We start from the raw sequence: 15,460 nt of genomic DNA on the forward strand, positions 1-15,460 counted from the left end.
CCTTTGGATGATTAAAATCGTGATACAACTTACTTTCCCTCCAAAATAACCATATATGCTAGGCCTTCTGAATTGTATTTTATATTGTGGAGATGCCTTTCTATGAGCCTGCTGCCTCCATATGAGCAATTTGGTAATACTTACAGAGAGTTAGTTGAATTCTACAGTGAGTAGTGTAAAGGTGAATGACAAATGTAAGATGGCATTTTATGTGCTCTGTGACCTTTATGGATATACTATCTAGATTTGCTTTTCATGATTATGATCTATTTCTTGAATTTGCTTAATTTAAGAAATAGTACACTTTTCTATTCACTGAAATACTTAACTGAAAGCATCCTATCTGAACATCAAAATCATTTGTTTTGCAAATTGCAACAGATAAGAATATAAATTTTGGAGTCAGCTAGTCCAGGAGACAGTGAGGGATATAGATTTCAGAGTCCTGTGGACTCATTGGACACAATGAGGGATACCCAATTGTGGATACTAAAATATTGTAGAAGGAAATACAGAGGAAATGTGAAGGCGGCTTAAATCCAAAATCACAGAGATAGTCCAAAGGTCATGCCATTATTGCCGTGGGATTAGAAGGAAATATAGAGTCTAGAAAATGGGTGATCAGGCACAAACAGTTGGGGAGTAAATGGGCCTGGATTCCACATAAGGCAGTACTGGACAAAGTTAGCTTTTGTGCCTTAAGGGAGAGTGTATGCATCAGTTAAAGAGTTGAAAGAGGCTAGGTATACAATGTGCACTGTAAGAAGGAGCTGGTTGGTAGGTAAGTAGGAGCAGGAAGTTGAGGCATACCCTCAACTGGGAGAAATGGGAGAGTTCAGGTCCCTAAAACATTTTATCTAGCTGTTACATATTGAAGACTGTACTTTAGTAAAAAAATAATAAAGTTAAAATATATATGTAATAAAAAATAATTTTAAGAGAATGTCTTTGAGTAGAGGTAACTATCTTGTTGAAGAGATTGGCCATAATAAAGATCCTTATTTATCTATTGAATTTTTAGAAGTCCACAATGAAACTGAGAAAATAGCAGTCCTAGAGGCACTCAGGTGTTTCATAGCAGTTGTAGTTAAGACCAAAGACTATTATTATTTCATTATCACTCAAGCTTATTAGCTTTTTCTTTTGTGAGATTTTTTCTTTTTTCTGTTGTAGTTTGGTTCACTAGTGTTTGCAACTGAATGTGATTTAGGACTCTCTCAGTCCTACTATGGTGGAAGAGTAGTTCTGGAAAACTTGAAGAACAGCTTGTCTCAAATTCTTTCCTGTATCTCTTAGTTTAATGCAGTGTATAAGTTCCAACGTTGGGCTCAGTAGACCAGATGATGAGACTGATGATATAGAAAGTGCTAGGGCCACTGGTTGGAAGTAAGAGATCTCTCGGGTATGTGGAGTAATGGGGAAAAAGGGAAGGAGTGGGCTGCACTCTGCGTGCTTATTAACGCCACTATGATAGTGCTGTCATGGACTGCTGTGGCTGGTATGGAAGGGCACTTGGGTATGCTCGTTGTGGCAAGAGGTTGGAAACCATGAATCTAATCCTGTTCCAATCGTGTTCCACAGGCATTATGAGCAAATTCATATATTTGTTAAGCTATTATTATAATTCTATAGAATCACTTTACTATTCAATGTCCTCAATAAATATTTCTCCTGTTTACCTTGGTACTCTGAAGCAGCTATAGTAAGTGAAGTCTGGTTTAGTGAAACTTATGGAGGTATTAACCAGCAGTAAACTTGGCAAGAATTGCATTTTGCTAGCAAACAAAAAAACAAAGTAAAATATTTCCCTTTTAAAAAAGTCGAAAAAAGGCTGTATTGACAATTAAAGTGCCTGGACTAATTGCTTAAATATTAAAATCTGAAAGGACATTGTATAGGAAAATTTTTATTCATTGTTAGGGTTTGAGTCTTCATTTGAAATGGTATATGTTTGTGTTTTTGTGTGTGTGTTTTTGTTTTGTTTTTATTTATGCAGCAGGCATTTTGCCAGTTTGAGATTTTTCATTGATCACATATTGATTATTTTCTATGTCTTAAGTCTCAATTCTGGGAGTATAAACTATATTTCTTACTCTTTGGGAACTCATTGGTAGACAAAAGCAGCTTGTTAGAATAAGCTATTGTAGATTTAGGTACTAAGTGCTATGGGAAAACAATGAAAAGAGAAACTAGGCTGGGGTGAAGTCCAGGAAAGCTTCTCAGGAGAAGGAGATATTAGCCTGGTATTGAGGATAATTGGGATCTCGTTGGAGGAAGTGTTTTACAGAGAAGCAGCATCATGTACAAAAAGGGGAGCTGTAACAGAACAGGTGGAACAGCTGCTATGTTTAGATATACTTTGGAAAGTGGGGAAAGGTACAAGAAGAGAATAAGATTGAAAGGGTTTGTTGGAGCCACAGTGTGTGTGAAGAGCCTTGTATAACCTGAAGAAATTTAAACTTTATTTTATATGCAGAGGATTTTTATATGGAAGCTATATGTTATATTTGAGTTAGGTCATTATCAGCAATACGAAGGATCTGTTTGGAGGAATAGATCAGTTATAAAATCATAAAGGGGGGCTTCCCTTGTGGCGCGGTGGTTAAGAATCTGCCCGCCAATGCAGGGGACACGGGTTCGAGCCCTGGTCCGGGAAGATCCCACATGCCGCGGAACAACTAAGCCCATGCGCCACAACTACTGAGCCTGCGCTCTAGAGCCCTTGAGCCACAACTACTGAAGCCCGCGCTCCTAGAGCCCATGCTCTGCAACAAGAGAAGCCACCGCAATGAGAAGCCCGCGCACCACAACGGAGAGTAGCCCCCACTCGCTGCAACTAGAGAAAGCCCACGTGGAGCAATGAAGACCCAACACAGCCAAAATAAAATAAATAAATTTTAAAAAAATCATAAAGGGTACTTATCTTTTATGTGAAGGAATTTAGATATCTTATAGAAAGATAAGTAAATCCACTCAGATGTTTTTTGACTTCAAGTAATATACCATTTTCTCATTTTTTCCTTAGAATGTCTAGATTTTTTTAATTACTATTACCAACTGAATGCTATATTATTCCTTTCCTACTTGTGAGTGGATTTGAATCGTTTTTGGTCATAAATTTCAGTGGTTCAGTTTCTGAATGATAAATCTCTTGCTTTAGTATTAATATTATTTCTTAATACTTATATTTCTTCAGTATTTATTCCATTATCTTCTCTATTGCTTTTGGATTTGAAAATTCAGCTTTCTTTAATCAAGTGAAATATTAGTGAAAACCTAACATAAACTATAGAAGACTGAAAATTCTGGAGCATATATGTATAAGGGACTGTATATTGGTTAACTTGGAGGAGGACTTCTTGGAGTACAGTCTGAACCCTAACTTAGATGTGAAACTTGATTCATTGAATATTTAAAAATAATGCTTCTAGAGTCAACAAACAATATTAATAGATTAATAATTATTATATTAATAGATTATTTAAACTTAATGCTTCTAGTCAACAAACAATATTAATAGATTATTTTAATATGATAATAGTTTCTATTTTTATATTTGTCCATGATTCTTTGATATTTATACCTTCATTGTTTTTTTATCTGTGGAAGCCATACTTGACCTTAGTTACTATTACCTTTTTTTTAACTGATACTTTTGTATCTTTTTCTATTACCTTGTAGGCGATTGCATTACCTCCAATTGCAAAGTGGCCTTATCAGAATGGCTTCACCCTAAATACTTGGTTTCGTATGGATCCATTAAATAACATTAATGTTGATAAGGATAAACCTTATCTTTATTGGTAAGTGATATATTTAATTTTAGTACTTTTGTCTTAAGCATTTCAATCTTGTAAATATGTAACAGTGTCAAGTGTGAAGACAACATATTAAATAGAATAAGTAAATAAATATATGTTAAAACTACAAAGATACAGTTATGTCAGTTTATTTTATTCATTTTTTGCTGTTGATTCTAGGCAACCTGCCTCACTACTTTTTTCCTCAATTACATTTTAAGAGTCAAGGGTTACAGACCTCTTATCTCCAGTCTGCATAGATCAATTGTGTGTTCTTAGTGAAAAAAGAAAACCAAAACAACAACAAACTCCTACCAGATTTCATTAACTTTGCTTTTTGACTTACATGGTTCTGTGAGCATAATTAAGGTATGCTTTAAAAATACTGATTTTGATAACCATGTGAGAAGTTATAATTAGATAAGATTAATTATTTGGTAGATAACTAACAGAATGGGTTCATCAACCCAACAATGGGTTGACCTGTAAGAACTTGGAACTTGGTAATTTTAGTTTACCAATAATGCCAAGTAGTAAGAACATCAAAGTTTCATTTGTTATCTTACTATGTACTAGGCATTATAAGTGCTTACATGTATTGCCTCATTTAATACTTGCAGTGCTCTGAAATAAGATTGCCTGAGTTTAAGTTCTGCCTTTACCATTTACTGTTTATCCTGTGCTTTGGTGTCTTCAACTGTGAAATGAGGATAATAATGGTACTTATCACATAGGATTTAATGGTAGCATAATATTTAAAGTGCTTTTTGTACAATGTTCAGAAATGTGAGTGTAGAAAAATGTGAGCTATTAATAACTTGTAAACTCTATTACGAAAGATTATATATGGATCGTAATGAGAGAGAGTTTTAACAAGCATCTGAACTTCCAAACATAAATGGGGATGAACTTCAGAAAGGTCATTTTGGGGGCTTCTCTGGTGGCGCAGTGGTTAAGAATCTGCCTGCCAATGCAGGGGACACGGGCTTGATCTCTGGTCCGGGAAGATCCCATATGCCACAGAGCAACTAAGCCCGTGCGCCACAACTACTGAGCCTGTGCTCTAGAGCCCACGAGCTACAACTACTGAAGCCCAGATGCCTAGAGCCTGTGCCCCGCAACAAGAGAAGCCACAGCAATGAGAAGCCCACGCACCGCAAGGAAGAGTAGCTCCTGCTCACCACAGCTAGAGAAAGCCCACATGCAACAACAAAGACCCAATGCAGCCATAAAAAGAAAGTCATCTCTAAATGCTCACTGTGCCATACACGATATGATATCATTTACATAAGATCATATGTTGTGTACATTAAAAAAAAAGGTCATTTGGGGAGATCGTATTTTTATTTCAATAATACTGTCATCTGTCAAAGCATTTACAGGTTTTTTTTTTTTTTTTGTGATTGAATTCACAGCTGGAGGAGTGCTACTCTAGAAGAAAATAACTATATTTCATAGTCACATCTTTTTTCTTCTTTTGCTTGATTACCCTACATTATTTATCAAAATTGGCTGTGACTTTTTTTTTTGGTAAAGTTGTAAGCTATTTTCCAAGATATAGTAGAATTAAAGAGCAAGTTGGGGGCTTCCCTGGTGGCGTGGTGGTTGAGAATCCGCCTGCCGATGCAGGGGACACGGGTTCGTGCCCCGGTCCGGGAAGATCCCACATGCCGCGGAGCGGCTGGGCCCGTGAGCCATGGCCGCTGAGCCTGTGCGTCCGGAGCCTGTGCGTCCAGAGCCTGTGCTCTGCAATGGGAGAGGCCACAGCGGTGAGAGGCCCGCGTACCACAAAAAAAAAAAAAAAAAAAAAAAAAAGAGCAAGTTGATTTTGAAAACATTAACTGTGTACATGATTTCTGTATTTGTTAATTCCAGGTGGTCATTGAAGGTATATGAAATCTACTTGGTAGGCTTCTGTTGGCTATTAATTTGTTTTTATGTATTTTTGATATTTTAAATGGAAATATTAAAAGGTTCTATAGTCTTCTATTTTCCCAATTTAAATGCCTTCTTTTAGTTGTTCTAAACTCTTCATGTTTTAGTCTTTATTTGGTACATGCAATACCCCTTCTACTCTATAGGGATGTAAGTTTTATTTTTATAATTATGTTTTATATTATTTGTATTATACTAATCTTTAGATGTATTGTTCTTTGTCGCAGAGGATATTATACTATTCTCAGTTTTCTTTGCAGTTTTCGTACTAGCAAAGGAGTTGGTTACTCTGCTCATTTCGTTGGCAATTGCCTGATAGTCACATCACTGAAGTCCAAAGGAAAAGGTTTTCAGCACTGTGTGAAGTATGATTTTCAACCACGCAAGGTAGGTATAAGTAAATTATCTATTGAGAATGACACAATTCACCATTCCCACTCTCTTAAAACTCACCTATTATGACTTCTGTAATATTCTCTTTTATTGGTTTTCTCGTGACTCCTACTTTCCTGTTATCCTTGTCTGCATTTTCTTTCTACTTTTATATCTAACTTTTGACATAAAATGATCAGGCTCCTGACCGCTCTCATTCTCTCTCTTGCTGTGATCTGTTGTATGGCATTCTTTCAGTGAACATTCAATATGTATTTACTGAGTGCCAGACCCTGTTGTAGGCACAGGAGATACGACAGTGAACAAAACAGACAGCATCCTTGCTTTAGTGGAGCTTATATTTTTCCAGGAATTTTTATTCAGTTTTATTATAGCTTTCCTTTCTTATTCTTACTTCCAGAGCTTTATTCTTATATTCTCATCTCCCTATGAGATATGGCCAAGTGAATGTCTTTCTGGCTCCGCAGCCTCAGAATGTATAACATTGAATTTGCCATCCCAGTCCCACATCATTCATGTTCTTAAGTCCTCTGTTTTTTTTTTTTTTTTTTAACATCTTTATTGGAGTATAATTGCTTTACAATGGTGTTTTAGTTTCTGCTTTACAACAAAATGAATCAGTTATACATATACATATGTTCGCATATCTCTTCCCTCTTGCGTCTCCCTCCCTCCCACCCTCCCTATCCCACCCCTCTAGGTGGTCACAAACCACCGAGCTGATCTCCCTGTGCTATGCGGTTGCTTCCCACTAGCTATCTATTTTACGTTTGGTAGTGTATATGTGTCCATGCCACTCTCTCACTTCGTCACAGCTTACCCTTCCCCCTCCCCATATCCTCAAGTCCATGCTCTAGTAGGTCTGTGTTTTATTCCCATCCTATGGAATATTACTCAGCCATAAAAAGAAATGAAACTGAGTTATTTGTAGTGAAGTGGATGGACCTGGAGTCTGTCATACAGAGTGAAGTAAGTCAGAAGGAGAAAAACAAATACTGTATGCTAACACATATATATGGAATCTAAGAAAAGTCCTCGGTTTTGATTAAGAGGCTACTGTCTTCATAGTAGTGGGGACTTGAGTCCCCAGAGCTTCAGCCCCTCTTTGATCTTTTTATCAGTCAGTTAAATTTCCAAGTCCTATACGTAGTATCGCTGAAATATAGCTTTCACCTTTATAAAATTCTTTACATGTTGCTTAAATTCTTCATATTGCTCTCTTTTTATCTTGGATCCTCTGTCTCCTCCTCTTCCTCCTCCTGATTTATATTCCTGATCATATTTCACTGTTCAAACCAATCACTTACTTCTTACTAACTATAGAATAAATTAAAAATTTTAGTCTAGTCTTTCATGATTTGGATTTTATTTTCAGCTTTTTACTTAAACCTTTTATTTTGGCAAAACTGAGCTGATATACATGCTTCACTTTTTTATCTTTTCCTTTTCAAATGTTTGGTCTCTGGTCTAAAATACATTTACTTGTCCCCTTACTCTCAGCTCTAGGTCTTAAATCCCACTCCATTGTTATGTTCCATTTCATGTAAGATTTCCATGGAATCTGTCCCTGATTTGCCTTGCTTTGCTCCCCAGATATAGTCTCTCTTTCAGCATATTATTTCAGTATTTCTTATGGCCGTTATTTCTTTTAAACCTTTATTATTCATTTATATGTGCATTATTTAGTAACTGTTGAGACTAAGCTATGTGTTAGATTCAATTTTGTATTTCCTCATATGCCTAACAGAGTATTGAACTTGGTAGACTGTCAATGATATATGTTAGATAAATAAGTAAAATATGACTTTAACAACCAAAAACCCTTTTGTGTCCTAAAGGAGTAAGTTACATTTATTTGGACAGCTAATTTATATTGAGCAGTTTATTTTCCTGTAGTATGAAATAAATGAGGTATTACTATTGATACAGTGAGAAAAAGGGCATGCCTTGTGGTGGTCAGTGCTTCTTTGTAGGTAAGTATCCCAAGAACCTTTTCCATGTGGCAGTAAGAAGAAAAGTAGTCACGGCAATAAAGACCAAGGAATTTAGGTTGTTGCTATGTTATACACATTTAAAATCTAAAGCTTACTAGCCTTTTTTGTTGTTGTTCTAGCATAATAATGCATATTGCAAAGCTAAGTTAATTTTCGGAATTGTAGAGAATAGAGCAATATGCATGACCGTTAAGAGAGATTTTATCCTTTTTGAAAAAGTGTTTTGCACACGTTTAATGGAAAACACAGTTACTTCGAATGCCAACAACTGCCACATTCTTAGATCTTCATTCTGTTCCTAAAATTTTGGTATATAGTATATATAATTTATTTATAATATATTATTGTATATAATTTGTGTATAATATGTAAATGTACTATATAATATACAGAAATTATGCAGTATCTTTTAAATTTTCTGCACATCTATGAAAACAATATTAAAGTATTTCAACAGTCATTATTAATTCAAAGATTATTCCAAGGCAAACTTTTATATGAACTTTGTGACTTTAATTGTAGATCTGAGGAATTATGTTACTCTAATTATATAATTCTACCTTTTTCTCTCCCTTTCCTTCTTTATCCTCCTCCTCCATCTCTCTCTCCTCCCTCCTTTACCTCTTCCTCCTTCTCTTTTGCTCATCCTTTTCATCTCCCTTTTCCTTCCCCTTCTCCTCTCCCTCCTCTCTCTTGTCTTATTCTTCTTACTCCTTCTTCCTCTAACCTTATTTGGTTTAGGTAACAGAACCAGTTTTTAGACTAGAGATTCAAACTTCAGAGTAACTGGTTAGTGTATGTGTGTGTACGCTGTCCTCCACTGTGGATTTATAGATGATGAACTCCCTTTCTAAGTCTAATGTTAAACCTCCAGGTTTGGTAATACAGAGAGACTTTTCTTAAGGGAGATTCAGCTGATCCTAGCAGCCCTGAATCTTGTTTCCTGAGATTGAAGGTTTCACTAAATTCAGCTTCTTCAGTAATGCTGGCTTCAAGGAGAGGGATGTTGCTCTCCTGTTAATGTTTAGACCCGTGAAATATACCTTTGCTTAATATCCGCTAGAATATGGATATTCAGAGACCAAGTTGAAACGTACTTTTAAAAGTCTGTTTAAAGGTAAAGAATAACAAGAGAAAATGCAGAGAAACATGCAACTGTATCATTAGATATATAGATATAATTCACTCATTATCAGCTGGGATTTACTAGAGAGATCTTTCTTTTGTTTACCAGACTCCATCTTCGTGTCACAGTAACCAAACATTTGAAAGTCCAGAGTCTAAAAAAACAAGGGACAGAAGTATAGTTCTCCATATATACACTAATATGTATAAGATGGATAACTAATAAGAACCTGCTGTATAAAAAAAATAAGAAGTATAGTTCTCCTTCCCACATGTTTAAGGCCTGGTCCCCCTTCCAGGTTCAAGGGTCTTTCTTGGATATAGAGCAGTGATTTTGTTCACCTTCTTCCGGGCATACTCTACCCCTTATCCACAGGAACAACCATAACAGATTTGATGAGTCCATATAAGGTGGTGAGAATGCTTCATTGCTTTTTCTTTCTTTTTTGTTTGTTTTCTTGTTTGCTTATGATCCCATGTGTATTGTGCCACATACTGAAGAAAATATTATTTTGGATGGGGTTTTCAAATATATATTTATTTTTACATGAGTCTAATAAAAATCTTATGTAAGGGATAGTTTAATAATTATTTCTATTAAAGAACATCAATTTAACAATAATTCATTAATATATACTTAGAAAATAGCTTAAAAGCAATGATTCTAAATAAATTTATACATTAGAATGGGAGTTTTTTTTTCTTGATACAAATCCCACTTTTTTCATATAAATCTCATTGCCTCTCCTCTAGAAATTCTGATTTATTAGATTTGGCATGCTACCCAGACAGAGTTTGGCAAATGTGCCAAATTATTTAGAATTTTAGTGGGATCTTGTTAGAAATACAGATTCGTGGAATTATCATTTTCGTGTCAGGAATATGTTTTTAACAAATGCTCTAGGTGATTTTTCTCATCGGACAAGTTTAAGAAAGTGGTTTAAAGAGTATAAATAAGAAAACTTAGCGTCAAGTTAAGGATCAAATAAAATTGCCATTAACTAATAAAAAGCAATTTAACCCATTTGTTCTCTCCCTCTCTCTCTCTCTTTCTCTCTCTGTCTTTACATTTTTCCCCTCTGAGAAGTGCATTCCCAGTTGTAATAGGTCTCTCTCTATATATATATCTTGTTAGGAGCAGGATCAGGGAGAGATGTGGGTTTTGAAAGGCCTTCTGTAAAGATTTTTATAAACCTTGAAAAGCATTAGTATTTGATTTTACTGTTTCATTATTTGAGATAACTCCATTTTTAATTTTTTTCCCTTTCTTTAGTTTTTTCAGGGTACACCCTAGCTAAGTTGTTATCCTTCCTAATAAGGGGTTTAGCTAGACTACCAAAAAGTGCTTTCCTAGTGGAACCACTTAACCAGATGTTTGACCTTGTGAAAATGAATGTAAACAATTAGCACATTACCTGCTATGTAGTAAATTTACTCAATACATGTTAGCTACAATTGATATTTGTATAAATATCATATTACATTTTTCTGATGAATTCTTAATATACATCCTTTTTTCTTGTTCCTGTTGTTGTATTTCTTTTATAGATCTATTTTTGAGTATCAAACTAAATATAGACCTCAACATACATGTATAGTATCAGTATGCATATATAGTCTGCAGGTTTACTCCTGTTTCCTTTAGTCAAAAAATATCAAGTCAAAACTTGGGCTCTTTTGATTTAAAAAGTCACCTGTCTGTTATCTGTAGAGTATATCTTGATTTACTAAGGAAAGAGAATAGAAAGGTTAATTTTCTTATAAATAAGTACTGTTCGTTCTGCGATCAATTCACTCATTAAATTGTGTATTCATTTATTCACCCATTTAATCTTTTATGTTAGTGTTATGACCAAAAGCAAACTCTGTTTATAACTCCAAACTTAATTATCTGGCTAATAACTGGGTAACTATATTAGTTATCTTAAGTTGATGGTACCACTACCCATTTAAGTGAAAAAGTGGAAACCATCTTAGACTCCCCTTTTCTATATTAGCAGTTCTAGTCAGTTCTGTTAATTAGTTCCTGTCCCCGCTTTTTAAAATTACCAGTGCCTTTGTCTTAGTGTAGGCTCCTATGGTTTTCTTACCTGGACTTTTGCTGTGGTTTTCATTTATCTTCATCCACACTTGCCTAACTGCCCCACTTCCTTACTGCTGCCAGTTATGTTCCTAAACTATGGAGATGATAATTTCACTTTCCTGCTCAAAATTCTTTAGTTATACCACATTATGCAAAAAGAAAAGGCTGATTACAAAAGGTGAACTATGGGTCTCTTTACGATCTGGTCTTTGTCTATTTTGCCTGCCACACCTGAACACTGAGAAAAGTTTTGTCAAACCACTGTGCTCCATGTACCACATTAAGTTTCTTCTGCCTGGAATGTTTCTTTCCCCCTTGTTTACTCAACTGTTCTATTCATCCTTCAAGTTTAGTCTTAAGCTTTATATTACTCTTTTAGTGAACTCTTCTCTGTTAGCCTTCCGTCTATGTCTTTCCTTTCTACCTACCCTCAGTTAGTCATTACTTCTTTTGCTCCCATATGTGTAATTTAGATATTATCCATTGTTTTATAGTTGTTTTCATGTTTGTTTCTCTAATGAAACCTCCTTTAGGCTGTATATGTTACATTTCTTTATGTGCCTATGATCTGGGGGACACTTGCCATGAAGTAGGCCCACAGTAAATTCTTTGAATGAACGACTTTGAGGAGTAAATAATATCATTTTATCAGAAAAAAATCTCATAATGAAGAAATAGTAGATAAAAAAATAGAAATATAGTCTGTGGTGTCTTGTTTATGGGTGTCAGATATGTATTAGGAACAGTTTTTCATAATTTTCATATATTATTATCTTAAAATTGTCTTTGGGCAACAGAAAATCCCTTTCTATTAATAGACATTTATTTATGTCTGTTGTATTTAGAAATTTAAAATTTCTAAAAATTTTATTCCAAAATATAAAGATTGTATCTCCTGTTTTACCCCGATAGCATTCTGGTTGAAATTTTTTAAACTCAGAGAGTGTTAGAGAAGTAAATTTTAATTCTTATTCATGTAAACTTCTATGAGATTCTTCTTAAATTTATTTTAAGCTCAGTTTCTTGATAATTTTATAATATTTAGGAACATGAGTCACTAAATGACCAACTTTGAAGATTTTCTCGTAATTTTAATCAGGGCCAACATATATGTTGCTTTCAGGTCAGGTGAAAGCCTCAGTTTGTAATAAATAAAGGATGATCTAGAATAAAACAGTTTTAAAACAGACGTGTTTTAGGGGTTAAATGGTTTGACCTGACCTTTTTTTTTTATGTAGTTGAGGAAAAGTGTTGCTTGTATTACTGTCTTCTGTGAGTTGTTCAGTGCACTATTTTTATTTTCTAAATCAGAATAAATAAAATTGAATTGTGTTCAAAGTATTTCAGATACCTTGAAATGATTAATATTTTAGTGGTTAAGAATTACTTTTATGGCTTTATATTATGCAAAATATGTATGAAATAAATTGAATAGTGCTTTTAACTAATCTGAAGAACAAAGTTTGTACTTTATATTTTTATGTTTTTGGGGAAAACTAGTTAAATCTCTCAACTGATGAAAGCATAACTGTTTAAATATCTATAAATCATTTGTATTTTTCTATAGTTTAGAAGTAATATTTCTATATTATCTGCATTAGGCTATTAACTCCAAAGAGGCCAAGGATTAGATCCATAAATTGTTACAGAACTTAAATCATCTCATATGAAAATAGACTTTAAAATGCTTTTTGTTGACACTGGTAACTATAAAATGAGAGCTGAGTATAAACTCATTCCTTGATTCTTAATTAATAGTCACACATTATTAAGTTACATATAATTATTCCCGGATTTAATAATTCTAAATTGTGGAATTGAAATTATCTAAATCTTATTATATATGTTAATTTTTTTTTCCTTGACAGAGTTCTCCTGACCATGCAATCCAAAGTAGAATCCTAGGTTATTCTTTCTCAGTTTACACTGTTCTTAGTTCCTCACAGTAATCATTATATGATTTTTAATTCTGTATTTGTTTACTTGTCTAATGTATGGCTCTTCCTCTGCTCCATAAATTCCAGAAGAGCTTGAACCTATGGTCTGTCTGTAAAAACTGGGTATTTGCAGTGCCTGGCACAATGCAAATGTTATTAAATGAATGAGCATAAATATAATTGTATTTCCACAATTTTTGGATCTTGGTATAGTGGAAGGAGTGTCAGTCCAGAGCTGAAAGGGTTCTTGCTCTGTCTCCATCACACATTTATTCTTTATGAGTTATTTTTTTCACCTGTAAAATGAGAAATGGGAAAGGGAATTTGAAAAAATGCTAGTGGATGATCATTAATATTCCTTCAAGCAATTTTTTGTAGTGTGGGATAAAAGTTATGGTTGCTTTTAAACAGTAATAACTAAACATTACATATTGATATCCTAAATTTTTTTTCATTTAAGTGGTACATGATCAGCATTGTCCACATTTACAATCGATGGAGGAACAGTGAAATTCGGTGTTATGTTAATGGACAGCTGGTGTCCTATGGTGATATGGCTTGGCATGTTAACACAAATGATGTAAGTTTTTATTTATCTGTATTTTAATGTATTTGAGTGTTTGATCTATCACTGTTTATAACATGAATTGAATAATAAAATAGTTTGGTAGAAACAGTAGTTTTACTTTGAATTTTTTTCTATTAAGTGAACTCTTTGTTTAATTTAGTATAATTAAATTGCTAAAAGATAGGATTAATGATACAAAAAAAGGAAAATTGCTTGGCCAAATTATTAACTATTAGGTCAAAAATATAAACGCAGTATTCTTTTCAGAATCTCAAGCATTAAAAGTTGTGTCTTATACCTTATTTTGATGGGAAAGCAAGACCTTAAACAGAATGAATAAGTATAACATGTGACTATTATTTACTAGATAAATGGTGATAAATACTGTGGAGAAAAACTAAGTGGGAACAAATATAGAAAGTGTAGGTATAGGGAAGGGAGAAGCCAGATGGTCCAGAGATGGTCTTAGTGAGAAGAGTGGAGGGAGAAAGCCATGTGAAAATTTGGTGAAAATATCCCATTCAGTGGAAGCTGTGAGTGCAGAAGCTTTGAGGCAGAAGTAGAAAGTTTATCTTGGTTTGTACATTTTTTTTTTTTTTTTTTTTTTTTTTTTTTTGCGGTACGCGGGCCTCTCAGTGTTGTGGCCTCTCCCGTTGCGGAGCACAGGCTCCGGACGCGCAGGCTCAGCGGCCATGGCTCACGGGCCCAGCCGCTCCGCGGCATGTGGGATCTTCCTGGACCGGGACATGAACCCGTGTCCCCTGCATTGGCAGGTGGACTCTCAACCACTGCGCCACCAGGAAAACCCAGGTTTTTACATTTTTTTAATTTTTTTTTTTTTTTTTTTAAGACTCAAAACAAAAATCAAAGAAGAATCTGTGATGAAACGAGTTAGGAATTGCAGAGTTTGAAATATTTACTGTCTGTTTCTTTACAGAAACAGTTTGCTTGTTCTGTCCTAGAAACTCATAGTTGGGTCACAGTCAATAAATATTTATGAGAATGATTTTTTTCAGAATTAGAATATTCACATGAAATTCTGCTTCATATTTGCCCTCCATAGGGGACAGTCTTTCCTATTGCAGAGTGATTTTGTTGACTGTCATGACTCTATAGTCATATTTTAAAAAAAGAAAGGGAGAAAAGACTTATTTTTCAATTATTTTCAATAATATTCCAAGAAATGGAGAGGCCTGGACAATAACACATATACACACATGCATTATGCAGTCAGTTCTTAATTTCCTATACTTTTTTTTTTTTTTTGCGGTATGCGGGCCTCTCAGTGTTGTGGCCTCTCCCGTTGCGGAGCACAGGCTCCCGACGCGCAGGCTCAGTGGCCACGGCTCACGGGCCCAGCCGCTCCGTGGCATGTGGGATCTTCCCGGACCGGGGCACGAACCCGTGTCCCCTGAATTGGCAGGCGGATTTTCAACCACTGCGCCACCAGGGAAGCCCTTAATTTCCTATACTTTTAATTAAAGATTGGGTATTTTATGAGGAGTGTCTTTCTTTCTACCTCATTCACAATTTTTTGGTTATTTTATTGAGGCACCAAAGGGATTCCATACATATATAAGGTCTTGCTTATCATTATTCGGGTGTAGAATAACCTGTGAGGGTGG

The 15,460-nt window shown here is 34.8% G+C and overlaps 1 protein-coding gene across 8 annotated transcripts in view; it reads left to right on the plus strand.

The window, feature by feature from the left end:
• The window catches only part of NBEA (neurobeachin), a 594,993-nt gene that overhangs the window by 72,022 nt on the left and 507,511 nt on the right, over positions 1-15,460 (plus strand). For all 8 annotated transcript variants that reach the window (XM_059042292.2, XM_067016556.1, XM_067016558.1 and 5 more), the window contains exons 5-7: positions 3,682-3,803; positions 5,996-6,122; positions 13,728-13,847. In XM_059042292.2, the coding sequence (XP_058898275.1) occupies positions 3,682-3,803; positions 5,996-6,122; positions 13,728-13,847 (369 nt within the window). The remainder of the gene's footprint in view (positions 1-3,681; positions 3,804-5,995; positions 6,123-13,727; positions 13,848-15,460) is intronic.

Source organism: Kogia breviceps, chromosome 16 (assembly GCF_026419965.1).
Source record: "Kogia breviceps isolate mKogBre1 chromosome 16, mKogBre1 haplotype 1, whole genome shotgun sequence".
In the NCBI taxonomy this organism is placed as follows: domain Eukaryota; kingdom Metazoa; phylum Chordata; class Mammalia; order Artiodactyla; family Physeteridae; genus Kogia; species Kogia breviceps.